Source organism: Neoarius graeffei, chromosome 26 (genome assembly GCF_027579695.1).
Source record: "Neoarius graeffei isolate fNeoGra1 chromosome 26, fNeoGra1.pri, whole genome shotgun sequence".
NCBI classification, from domain to species: Eukaryota; Metazoa; Chordata; class Actinopteri; order Siluriformes; family Ariidae; genus Neoarius; species Neoarius graeffei.
In genome coordinates, this window is record NC_083594.1 from 44,287,050 (window position 1) to 44,301,224 (window position 14,175).

Here is a 14,175-nt window from a genome sequence, read left to right on the forward strand (position 1 = left end):
CATAAAGCTGAAAAATGACCTCGCATTGCCGGGGTTTACAACATGTCCCATACAAGCTCGAAGTCACAGCTTCATCACTTCGAGCTTGTGAAGAAAACATAGAAATGGCTACAAAAACAAAACCTCAGGACTCCCCGTGGCAGCAAGATGTGAATTCCAAAGCCAGAAAAGTCATGAAGGTCAAGGTTACACCTCGGCTAAAACCCATGCCGACATCTTTACTGTGAGAAACCCTACACCTTAGACTGAAGACAGTCAAAGAGGCCTGTGACATAATTATGGGCTTCTTTGAAATGCAGAATTCGAAGAGGTTTTGTTATTTTGCGAGACCGCCATGGCGCACGATTTCTTGTGAAATTCAATATTGATTTGCGCCGATTCCAACTGCACAGCAAGCTGTCATAAAACACCACCAGCTTGGATTGTGGGAGTCTTCCTGTTGGTGCGAAGATGACAACTATGCGGTTGAGTAAGCACCACTGTTATGCAACCAGGTCCCTCTGCCGCCGCAGACAGTAAATAAACGAAGATCGAGCACTGATCCCAGCCATGATCCGGCCTCATCTTACATCTCTCATCTGGGGATGGAAGCGCCTACACACTTGATGGCATAAATGAAGGAATGTTTGAGTCAGCGTGAGAAATGCGAAGCGAGGGGTTGCGCAATACTCCTGAAGAGAATGAATGATTATGGGAAACAAAAGCTAGAGCGGGGAAGAGACCGATATCGAGACGGATACTCTTTCTCCACTGTACATACCCATTACATTACCAAACCTTCATTTAACCAAAAACTTTCCATGAAATAAATTAGTTAAATGGGTAATTGGAAATAGGGATACGTTTTAGTGTTTTGAATTTTGCTTGTATCTGCTCAAAACAATTTTTCTTAGCATTAGCATTGTAATGAACAGCTTTTTTTTTTTTAACTTTAAAAAATGTTGCTTTTTTTCCGCCTCAGAGAACCCTCAGCACCAATCACGGATCTGTACAGTCATTAAAATAATTTGAGCTGTTCCTCCGAGTCTAAATAATAACAGTGGAATTGTTAGCTTTGGCATTGAGAAAGTCTATATACAGTCTACAGACAGAGCATTAAACCTAGCATTAGCCTTACTATTCGCTCCCTCTTACTGTAGCTTCTGCTTACATCATGTGGAAGAATTTTGGAGAAATGGAGAACGTGTTATTCTGCCTTCAGTATGATTTCATTTCGTTTACTGGGGGGGGAAATGGTGGGTAGTTATTTTGTTAACTAGCATTAGCAAATAGTTCTGTTCATGTTACGCATTAGCATATCTCTTCCTCATCTTCAACAGAACTGAAGTGGGTTTTACTTATTTATTTATTGTTTGAAATTCCTTTTAAACTGAAACGTAAAGCAAATAGTTTCACTCCGTTTAAGACTGGATACTGTATTCTGAGTGCACATCATGTTGTTGCTAATGGTCAGTGAAATCAGGGCTGTTAGAAAGTTCAAAACTTGATCGGTGGTAATTATGGTTAATGCTATATGACGTGAATGTAGCACAAGACCAAATAATACAGTTTCTGTTGAGGTATTTTATCTTAAAGGAGAACTGAAGGCAAATTTTTTATCATCAAAATTCTATTTCTCATATTATTAAATATAGGAAGGCATTTTTGATCGCTATTTTGGTCACTGCTACAGCAAGTTATGAGTGTTTGAAATATGCTACGTAATATATCAGTCTGTATGTCGAAGCAATGGCCGTAAATAAGATTCGCTGAGACCTGTGCGAGACATCATAGGACGGAAGTAAAACGTACAGCGGAAATCAAAGCGACCAACATCTGCCAACGTTGTCAAAAGACGCGTGCGCCCTCTTTCGAATGCTGATGTAATCAAGCTGGAAGTTTTGTTTGTTTTGATAGCAATCAAGAAAGTTTGAAAACAGTAGGCAGTAATCGTCATTTAAACTCGTTTTTGTGCAATATTTCGTTTGGAAAACAGTTTTCAAAAAATGGCGGCACTGACACCTGGCTGACGTTTCACGTTTCGAAGTCTCGCGAAGATCGCGCGGATAAGCGACGCCTGCTGTGGACCAAACAAACTAAATTCAACATGGCTACAAACCGAATAGGCCGATAAGTATAATATTTAATTGCAATTAGTTGCCAATACAAGTCACGATATAAGGTTACTAAAACTGAAAACGTAACTGAATACGTTAAGAAATAAAGCACATTTAAAAATGACTTCAGTTCTCCTTGAAGGCATTCATGTAAATCAGCTCTACAGCATGGTGGTGAAGCATTAGCATTGTCGCTTCACTGGGAGCGTATCTTTGTTTTCATGGTCCTATGTTCTAACTCTAACCTTAACCCTAAACCCAACCCCTATACCCCCCCCCCCCCCCCCCACCCCCACACACACACACACCATCCCTTAACCTAATCCTTACCCTTGCTCCCAACCCACAATGGGAACATAGGAATAACCTTCTTCACAGCTCCATGGTTCCTGGTTCTGATGCCCATGAGCTCTGGTTACCATCTGTATGGAGTTTCACATGTTCTCCAAATGTCCACATGGGTTCTCTAGTTTCACAGGCAATGCTAAATTACCCGTGAAATCTCATCCAGGGTGCATTCCAACCTCATGCCCAGTGTTCCTGGGATAGGTTTGCAACCCTGGTCAGGATGGAGATGAATCAATATCAATGAATTGACAGTAGTGTTGTTTTGGTGCTGAAATCATCAGTCAGCTTTCCTCAATCTCTGACTTCACTCGGTTCTATAGTAGGTCCCAGACCAGCATCATTTGGGTCTCTCGCTCTTTCAGCTTAGATTCATTTGTCATGCAGTAAGCTGCACCAAGCACCGTAGTGGCATCACCTTTCCAGTCAGGGTGAGAAACACACATCTCCACCACTCTTTCTCTGCCAACAATCTTCTCTCCTCACAGGATCACAGCCTGACTATGTGCCAGACAACAGCAATAGTTTTTAGCCAACTGAGTGAAGAAGCTTTAATTTTCGACATTCCTGGTTGTATGAATTTTGCCAAAAAGGTCTGCTTCTCTAATCCTGTACAGGAAGGACACATTCCTGGTATTTTGTGTCTTATAACTCTGTACACCATTCTAGTGGTGAGGATAAAGGACATGAAGAAATAGCATTAGGCAATGTTTTCTCATACAAGCTGTGATCTACTGTATATCCTTGAATTGAACACCAAACCTCACATTGGCCACACACACTTTCAGGCCAAGTTTACATTAGACCGTATCTGTCTCGTTTTCTTCGTGGATGCACTGTCCGTTTACATTAAAACGCCTGGAAACGGGAATCCGCCAGGGTCCACGTATTCAATCCAGATCGTGTCTGGTCCGGTGCTGTGTAAACATCGAGAATACGCGGATACGCTGTGCTGAGCTCTAGCTGGCATCGTCATTGGACAACGTCACTGTGACATCCACCTTCCTGATTCGCTGGCGTTGGTCATGTGACGCGACTGCTGAAAAACGGCGCGGACTTCCGCCTTGTATCACCTTTCATTAAAGAGTATAAAAGTATGAAAATACTGCAAATACTGATGCAAATACTGCCCATTGTGTAGTTATGATTGTCTTTAGGCTTGCCATCCTTCCACTTGCAAGTGGTAAGTGACGCGCATGCCCGATATGCACTGAGATCACACACACAGCGGCTCAGTCCCGAATTACTGCTCGTGTGCTTCACTCGCGCGCTCTGTGAGCTGCGCAGGGCCGGAGTGCGCACCCTCCAGAGTGCACTCGCTGTTCAGGGCGGAGTGATTTGGGGCGCAGGATGCCTGCGGAGCCGAGCGTATCCGTGTATTGGCGTTGCTGTGTGCACGCGAATCGTGTATTGGCGTTGCTGTGTGCACGCTAATCGTTTTAAAAACGTTAATCTGATGATCCGCTGATACGGTCTAATGTAAACCCCACCTTAGGCTACATCCACACGACAACGGCAACGAGATGTTATTTAAAAATATATCGCGTCCAAATGGGCAACGATCAGTAAAATATCAGGTCCATATGGCAACGCAACGCTTGCTGAAAACGATGCAATACACATGCCACACCTCTAGGGGCGCTGTAAGACGGTCCCTTCGGAGACACCAGAACAATAGAAGTAGTAAGGACGCATGCGCATAAACTATTATGCGCGAGACTTCATATTAGCCACAAAGTCAGGAAAATCTGTTCGTAAAATTACATTATAATGACCAAATACAATGAAAAGTATTTTTCCAGTCTCACCTGTGAAAGGTAATCCCATGTGATCTCGTTTGGACGGCAAACCTGTTGGTACAATTAAACGCAGCTAATCTTTATTCTCCGCTTTGACCTATCCAATATGGCGGCGAGGATGACGTATGATTCTACGCGGAAGGCGGCGTCTTTAATGGTCCGGAATAAATTGAATACTACACGTTGATGGATTAATTTGTTTCTCACCTGTGAAAGGTAATTCCATGTGATCTCGTTTGGACGGTAAACCTGTTGGTACAGTTAAAGGCAGCACATGAATCTTTATTCTCCGCTTTGACCTATCCAATATGGCGGCGAGGATGACGTATGATTCTACGCGGAAGGCGGCGTCTTTAATGGTCCGGAATAAATTGGATTAATTTGCTCCTCTACGCCCTTTTTGAGGAATGTATTGTCGGACTTAAATCAACATCTGAAGAGGTGAGATCGCTCCTGTTTTTCCCTATTTTTGCTGGCAGGATTGCACCATCTCATCTCATCTCATTATCTCTAGCCGCTTTATCCTTCTACAGGGTCGCAGGCAAGCTGGAGCCTATCCTAGCTGACTACGGGCGAAAGGCGGGGTACACCCTGGACAAGTCGCCAGGTCACACAATAAATATTCACAGTGAAAATATTTTGTAAGCGCGTTTCATGAACCAAGTTATAGGATTTGTTGACAACTCGCATCGCATCGCAGTGAGAAGATCATTGGCACTACTGGTGTGAAGAATCAGACCATTTCATAAATGAATATTTTGCTGTAGAGCTGCAGTGTTTGTACAATTGCATGTTTTTGCTTCACTATTACTGTCACTATTCTGCTTCTTGCATTACTACTGTGAACTAACACTGAACATAATAATAATAATAATAATAATAATAATAATAATATCCAAGCTCGTGTTTCACTCTCACTAGTGCTCTGTAAGGCTTTTTCCTGGTGATATTCGTTACACTTCTACCTGGCGTGAAGCACTCACAGTCATGTGGTTGTGACATCATCGTAAACAAATCCATTCTACTCATCCGGACGACTTCACAACGGCAACGTTGCCAGATCTTTCCACTCTGGAACCCGTTCTCAAAAAGATTGCGTTTTGGGCACCCAAAACGCCGGCGCCGTGTGGACGCCAGGCCTAAACGATAAGCAATTGTATCGGAGTCACCTGAATCCGTTGCCGTGTGGACAGGGCCTTAAGGCCAATTTATGCTGACAACCCAGTCCTCGCAGACGGTGTCGCAGACAGTGTCTGCGTAGCCCCCCCACCTTCGCAGATGCTCTGCGCGCACCTCCCAAAAATTGTGACCACCGCAGAAGCCTCGCAGACAGCGCCGCAGACAAGAGGGCTCTGATTGGTCCACTCTACCCGCTGTACACGCACTTCCGCTTCCTTACTTTCACGGTTTGTTTTGTTTTCACGACCGGCATTTTTAAAAACACGAGCGAAGATGGAGCAGCATGAAGAGCGGTTGATTGAGGAAGTACGTACATCTATACGACTCCAGTTCTAGTCATTAAGTAACCGGAGGATAAACACTCCACTAACCACACCCACCAACTACTCCTAGCGACTTCGCGCCCCCTTGCGTTGTGCCGGTGAATAACATCGCGCACGCCTATTACTCCCCGCTCAACAATAAATTACAACTGTCTGCGAAAAGCTATCTGCGAAAGCCTTGTCGCAAGAGCATGCAGAGGCCTTTAGTCCTCCTGGTGTGAGCTGGCCATCAGATTAGCTCTACTGCAAACTGCCAGGCCTGTGATTTACAGAGTGGCAGGTTAACTGCTCTGACCCAGAGACAGAGGCAAGAGTGAATTAAACTGATGGCCTTTCGCTCAGGAGTGTCTTCTAAGGTCGGTAAATAGAAAGGAGATGGTGAACAGGGTTAAGAATAGCCATCAATCATTTTGTAATGCAATAGCACAAATAGCACTTAGACAAAAAGCAGTGAGCTGAGGCAGAAAATCCACACAGCTGTCATCATCATCTGGACTCTAGTGAAAAATCAAAGGACTGGGACTCTATAAACACGTTACACATTCTCATAAGGCTATGACCTGAAAACATCACGCCTACATGCTCAGCCCCAGGAATGCACCGTCTCCACCGCATCTCCACAAAACAATTTATCACAGGAATAAACTTGCTCCATAAAAACAACACAATGGTGGCAAAATCTCACAGGAAAATATGGTGCGAGACTTGTAGGAAAGGATCAGCAGTTTTTGGGCTGACAATTAAAAAGCCACAGGCCCTTTATACCCTGACCAAGGAATTTCCTCTGCTCCAGAAAGCCAGTTAGCTCTACTGTGCTACAGGTACTTAAACAAAGCAAAGGAAGCCTAATTAGTGATATTAAATGATTTGGGGACATTTAAGAAACAATGAAGCTCTCAATGGATTCAAAGGAAAAATTAGACACCTCCCCCCAAAAAAAGAAGCTAAAGTAGCCTCCTAAGTTATTTAAAACCTATGTACAACCGCTTCCTCTGTGTTCCTCCTCTATTTTAATTCTCTCTCTCTTTTGGTTTGTGTTTCCAATTATATCAGCGCTCAAAAACAGGAAAAGTATTTTCTCTGCGTCAGCAATATATCCTATATCTCTCCTCCAGATTAAAGGAGTCACGGCTTTCCTCCGTGAGACTTTCACTCAAGCTCGTCATACACATTAAAGCTTGATAAACTGCTGAAATAAATGAAATATAATCCATTACCTTTCTATCACTTTCATCAAGATACACCGTGACTGGTTACAAAGGAGGAAATCATGATTTATTGAAAATGTATCCAAAAAGATGAAATAATACCTTTTTGGAACAGTTCTCTCTTAGTTATCACAAATGCATTCTGGGTAAAAGGTAGCCTTTCATCGTTATCGAGGACCAGCTTCAGTGAGACAAATCTGACCTTAAATTTACAGATTGGTTTTCATGATTTATTGAAAAAAAAAAAAAAAACAAAAAAAAAAAACAGAAATGGAGTGGATTCTACCGACTAAGTTCACTCTGGTTCACCAAATCTAGTCAAAAGCTACCTTAAAGTACATATCACAGGTAAATTCAGGAGCAACGTCAGTGTAATTTTCCTATTTTACATTAAACTTTGGTCAAATATCTGTCACGTTTTGTACAATTGTTTTTTTACCTTGCACAATACCAGAAAAATCCAGTTGAAAATCAAGCTATTTGAGGCGAATTGGTCCGCCTCTGAAAAAACTTGGCATTTGGATTTCCCGGGAAACATTCACTACGTTTACATGCACGTCCAAATCGAGCTACTGTCGGTAATCGAGCAAAGGGTCCCAGCAGGGGTGCCAGAGAAATCCAATCCTACATGCACAAGTGAAATCGGGCTATTGTGCAAGGTGCATTGTGCACCCGAGCCACACGTGGCGCTACACGCCCCATCGTGTTGGTACACTTCCGGTTGTCGTCATGAAGAGCTATAGTGTTGCCAGATAATGCTGACGTTTTCCAGCCCGAAACATGTTCAAATCCGCTAAAATGCACTTAAAACCCCCAATCTGGCAACACTAGCAGTTCCGTGTTCAAGCTGTTAGGCTTGCTCTAACAGACTGTATGGCTACAAACTGTCCGGCGCAGACCACTGTTTTGTAAGACAACTTATTTTGCACAATAATATTTTTCTAAAGTCCATTTTTTGCTTACAAAAAAAAATATATATTTTTTTGCTTACAATTTAACTTATGTCTTAATAAACACACAAAGTTCAACTGTTTTGTTTTTATTGACATTCTTCAGATGTTGGACATACATACATACACATACATATATATATACACATATATATATACATATATATATACATACATACATATAATATATATATATATATATATATATATATATATATATATATATATATATATATATATATATATATATATATATACACACACACACATACACACACACAAATACAATGACTTGTTTATGTACACAATTCACAGCTATGCAACAGCTGTACAGATGTATTTGGTGATACACTAAGTGAGCTAAATTTTAACAGTGCAAACAATGCCACAAAAAGAAAAGATTCATGCCGTTGTCATGATTCGTTGTCATGCCGACCGAGGCTGTTGTGTTTCCCGCTTGTGGTCTCGTCACTCGTCACTTCCGGAAGTAGCTCGACAACTAGCTCGATAGGGTATACATGCAGAAAGTAGCTCGGCAGAAAATCGCATAAACTAGGTCGTGTAGCTCGATTCCGAGAAATCAAGTTCGGTTCAATTTCAGCCGAATTAAGGTGTATACATGGCATTTTGAACTTCGATTTCAGTCGAGCAACGGCAGAAATTCGATTCTCTCTATGTGCATGTAAACGTAGTGAGTGATTTTCGTGACGTCACGTGTGGGACGCCTCCTTCTGAATCCTACGCCAGCGCTGGTTTGTTTATGAGAAAACGACCTGGTGGTTTTCTGCAAATTTCTTCAACGTTATCGCGTAATTATTAAAATGGTTAACAGATGTATCGTAGGAGGGTGTAGCAACACCAATCTTGATGGGATTAGTACTCATCGTTTTCCAAAAAAACGGACAATGAGAGAAACGGGAGCGCTTGGTCTACACAGGCTGTGCACTGAAACCATGCAAGCTCTCGCAGCCTTGCTGGCGCTTCTGCAGGTAACGTCACGAATCTGGCTCCAGACTCCCTTGGGATTTTTCCAGACACATTTTATTTTATTTTATTCTGCTGTAGACAGATGGCCTTGTGCAAAATTACTCTTCTGGATGAGTGTGTAAAGGGACATACTGTACTTTCATATGAAAAAAAAAATTTGGTCCAGGATATGCACTTTAAAATAATCAAATGCATGCAAATTTCCTTCTATTCCTACGTTATTAATCAGTAGTCATGCTTGGTGCTTGCTGTATCGTTGTTTGGTAGTGAAATGGAATGTAATGGACATTTATCTCACACAAAAGATCGGACGTTTGTCTTACACTGGGACATCCGGAATCACTTTTATTATAGTGCAGTTTGGTATTATTCCATTCCCTAGGCACGGTCTCTCAAAGCTGGAAGAAAAAATTATACTGGAAAGCTGGAAATAGTTCCACTTTGAACCTGAATTAATAAAATACAGACTACCCCTACTTTCATTCCTCTTCAATAAACACTTATCCCAGGAATACTGGATTTGTGAGGTGGGAATACACCCTGGATGGGACGCCTGTCCATTGCATGATAACAAACACACACACACACACACACACACACAAGGAGCAATTTAACAATTCACATGCTGCCATATTTTGGGAGGTGGGAAGAAGCCAGAAAACCCGGATGAAACCCATATGGACACAGAGAGAACGTGTGAAACTACACGCAGACGGTAATCTGAGCTCAGAACCTGGAGCTGTTTATGTGCAAAAGTCATAATTATTTTTTTAAAAAACCTCCTTTTGGGTAAGATAAGTTGCTGAGTCATTCCTTTAAACCAGTCTAAGGCACACTGCATATAGTAACTAATGCTATATCAGCATAAAAGCAAAGCATGTGGAACCCATCAGGCAGATGTGATGTGAAACACTGCATGTAAAGAAATCAAGCTTTTCAGGGGTTAAATTTCAGCGCAAGCAACATGGTTTCACAGTAAAAGTACCCAAGAGACATGCTCGCCTCTCAGGAAACGATGGACTATTATACCGTTTGAATAGGAACATATTGGACACGTGTATAAGCATATTTTTTATTAAGGATGCATGTACATGCATTGTGGCAACCAAGGAAATAGAGCTCTGATGACTCACCATGTGGTAGTTGACAATTTCCTGAAGGCTCTCGCCACATTTCTCCAGAAACTCCTGCAAAGCACACACAAATCGATACGATACAATACAATATTATACAACCTGCCATTACAGCCTCTCAGCACGAGACAGTTTAGATCATTTTATTAGCGAACAGGATGTACACGGTTATAGTAGCGAGCTAAAACTATTCTCTATAACACTTAACAGGTGTTGTTAGATGTCATCACTACTAGTTTATAGTGCTCCTACAGCGCCCTCCACAATTATTGGCACCCCTGGTTAAGATGTGTTAAAAGCCTTAAAATAAATTCAATTTTTATTGCAGAAGCATAATCTCACACTGAAAATTGTAACCCTTAACTCAAGTGAATTAAAAAAAAAATCCCTGACTAAGAAATAATTATTTTTCATAAAATCACCTGTTCCACAATTATTGGCACCCATAACAATTCCTAGAAAATAAATGTAATTGAAGCATTTCTGTCATTTCTACTGTAGTTTATAAAGTTGATCAGAGTATCTAGGAACCTTTAATTAGTAATTCATCACATCCTGTTTCCCTGGGGGTATAAATATGATGTGACACAGAGGCCTATTTCTCTTATCAGCATGTATTCTCTTCAGCATGGGAAAGACAAGAGAACACACCATTCAAGTAAGGCAGATGTGTGTCGACCTTCATAAGTCAGGCAACGGCTACAAGAAAATAGCCGCTCGCCTACACCGGCCCGTATCTACCGTCAGAGGAATCATCAAGAAGTTTAAAACAACTGGAACAGTGGCAAACAAGCCTGGACGAGGATGCAAGTTTATCTTGCCACCACGCACAGTGAGGAGGATGGTAAGAGAAGTAAAAAGTTCTCCAAAGCTCACTGTTAGAGAATTGCATCAAAGAGTAGCATCTTAGGGTCACAAAGTCTCCATAACAACCATCAGACGCTATCTACATGCCAATAAGCTGTTTGGGAGGCATGCACAGAAAAAGCCTTTTCTCACTTACAAGCATAAACGTAAACGTCTGGAGTTTGCTCAGCGGTACTGGGACTTCAACTGGGACCGTGCGCTTTGGTCAGACGAGACCAAGATAGAGCTTTTTGGCAACAAACACTCTAATACATCACAAAAGATGAGTATGCGGAAAAGCACCTCATGCGCACTGTGAAGTATGGGGGAGGATCGGGGAGGATCGGTGATGCTGTGGGCCTGTTTCTCTTCCAAAGGCCCCGGGAACCTTGTTAGGGTGCATGGCATCATGAACTCTTTGAAACACCAGGACATTTTAAATCAAAATGTGGTGGCCTCTGCCCGAAAGCTGAAGATGGGTCGTCACTGGGTCTTTCAGCAAAATAATGACCCTAAACATGTGGCCAAATCTACACAAAAATGGTTCACCAGACACAATCAAGCTCCTCCCATGGCCATCTCAGTCCCCAGACCTCAACCCAATTGAAAACCTGTGGGGTGAGCTGAAGAGTAGAGTGCATAGGAGAGGACCCAGGACTCTGCACAATCTCTCTAAATTGTCCAAAGAGGAATGGTCGAATATCCCTCTCTCTCTGTATTCTCCCATCTTGTGAAATGTTATAGGAGAAAATTAAGTGCTGTCACGTTGGCAAAAGGGAATTGTACAAAAGTATTAACATCAGGGGTGCCAATGATTGCGGCACACATGATTTCATGTAAAAGAATTATTTCTTAATGTGGGATTTTTTTTCCCCACTGAATAAATGCACCTGAATTAAAGGCTGGATTTTTCTCTTTTTTTGCATTGTAGTCCTAGATTACTTTTTTTTTTTTAAAATGAATTTATTAGAAGTCTAAGAACATATCTTAACGAGGGGTGCCAATAATTGTGGAGGGCACTGTATATATACACATCTGTTCCAGTTTTGGGATCATCGTGAACGAATGCATAACTTACGGAGATCATTTCCTCCTTGCAGTGGTGCGACAGGTCTCGAATGCCATTGATAAGGAGTTTATTAGCATTGGTGTACGCCCGGCCAGCTTCGATCATCCCGCTGCACAGCTTCACCAGCTGATGGAGAAAATGAAAGAGAGAGACGCCTGACGTCATGAGGTTTAAACAGGAAGGAGAATTAGGGTTGACACTGAAATTATAGCATTCCTAAATGTGTTTGCTCCTGGATCACCCTGCAATTATCACCTCACAGCATGTGCAAGCACGCACATAAACACAAACCAGTCAATGCTGATTAGGTGCTAGCCCACAGTGTGGGTTAACACACACACACACGCACACCAGGAAGGGCTGTTCATACAAACACCCTCACACACAGGTTACGCCAACGGCAGAAGGTGGCCAATTAAATTATACTGTTGTAATAATACGTTTTTATTTTTAACCAAATAAACTATTTATTGGAAGGAGTCTCCAGAGTCAATACTTTGTACCAGTCAGAGGTTACGTTTTTTTTTTTTTGACAGAAGACTGTCTTCATGGTGGAGGATTTTGCAAGAACATGACAAGCACCTTTTTTTTTTTGTCATATTAACTTCAATACAGAAAGCTGTCATAACATTCTTATTCTTCTTTCAGCTTCTAGGGGTCGCCACAGCAGATAATGTCCCTCCATCTCATGTCCTCCGTATCTTTTTCTGTCACACCAACCATTCTCATGTCCTCCTTCACCACATCCATAAATCTCATCTTTGCTTTTCCTCTTTTCCTTCTACCTGGCAACTCCAACATTCTTTTCCCAACATACCCTGGATCTCTCCTCTGTAGAGGTCCAAACCATCTCCATCTCACCTCTCTCACTTTGTCTCCAAGCCGTCCTACATGTCCTGTCTCTCTAATATACTCGTTTCTATTCCTGTCCAACTTTGTCACTCCCAATGAAAATCTCAGCATCTTCAGCTCTGCTACCTCCAGTTCGGCCTCCTGTCTTGTCAGTGCCACCGTCTCCAAACCATCCAACATCGCTGCTCTTACTACTGTCTTCTACAGTCTCGCTTTCACTCTTGCTGGCAACCTTCTGTCACAAGTCACTCCTGACCGTCTCCTCCATCCATTCCAACCTGCCTGCACTCTCCTTCATTTCTCTTCCGCACTCGCCATTACTTTGTCCAGATAACCCCAGATGTTTGAACTCATCTGCTTTGACCGCCTCGATTCCTTGTAGCTGTACCGTTCCACTGTCCTCACCCTCATTCACGCACATGTGAAAGTCGTCTTGTTGCGACTGACTTTCGTTCCCCTTCTCTGTAATGCATATCTTCATGTCTCCAAATTTTCTAAAGCTGTCAAAACATTATAGCTGCTATAATGCAAGTTATAAGAGGATCTAACTTGTTTCATGGCATGGATGTTCCACAACATTAAATGTAACTATAAATAGCTAGAACGTACAACGCGTCATACTTTACTCATTAAAAAACTTAAAATAATGCATTACAAATTGCTGTGGTATCAGATGAATAAAACACTACAGGATGTGCTGCTATTGGAAAATAATCAACTTCGGGCCACATCACGTCATGCCGTCACTGATTATTTTCCACGACATGTTTTTAATTCCTTTATTATTAGTGTGCTTGCTCAAGCACACAGCAGCCTTTGGCCGCTGTGGCAAGCACACTATTGTTCTTCTTAAGTTTACGTATTCTGCCTTATTCCGACACGTTTCTTGGATCCACTACTCCTCCTGGGGCGTTCGAGATAGAGACACCGTTCCAACTCTGAGACGTCTGGCCCGAAGTGGTGTAGTGTGCTTGTATACAGCTTTTGGATCAACGCGCCCATTCCCTTGTTCTTGTCATTTTTCTTTTGTTTTTTCCCCCCATAGAGAATGAATAGGGCTCATGAATCGAATCGTCCTACTCGGACACGCTCCATCGCAGATGCACCAAACCTCATGTGATACTTCAGGCCAACTCCCCCGACACATACATGCAATCGGTTCTGACCCGCACTCACATTTTTCCTTTCTTTTTGCTCATCCCTTTTTCCTCCATAGGCTTGCATTGATTTTTTTGGCCCCATTGAAAATGAATGGTGTTTCAGGAGAAAAACTTGCACTCTCCACAATTTTTTTTAACCAAGAGACCAAACTTCAAGAAACTTCACTTGATGCCTCAGGCCAAGTCCTTGCACAGATCCATCCCCTCATCTGAGGCCTGCACTCGTCT

The 14,175-nt window shown here is 42.2% G+C and overlaps 1 protein-coding gene across 2 annotated transcripts in view; it reads right to left on the bottom strand.

Moving 5' to 3' along the window:
• The window catches only part of acap3b (ArfGAP with coiled-coil, ankyrin repeat and PH domains 3b), a 108,172-nt gene that overhangs the window by 46,382 nt on the left and 47,615 nt on the right, over positions 1-14,175 (bottom strand). For both annotated transcript variants that reach the window (XM_060910170.1, XM_060910169.1), the window contains exons 3-4: positions 11,945-12,061; positions 10,021-10,074 (exon numbers count right to left, since the gene is read on the bottom strand). In XM_060910170.1, the coding sequence (XP_060766153.1) occupies positions 10,021-10,074; positions 11,945-12,061 (171 nt within the window). The remainder of the gene's footprint in view (positions 1-10,020; positions 10,075-11,944; positions 12,062-14,175) is intronic.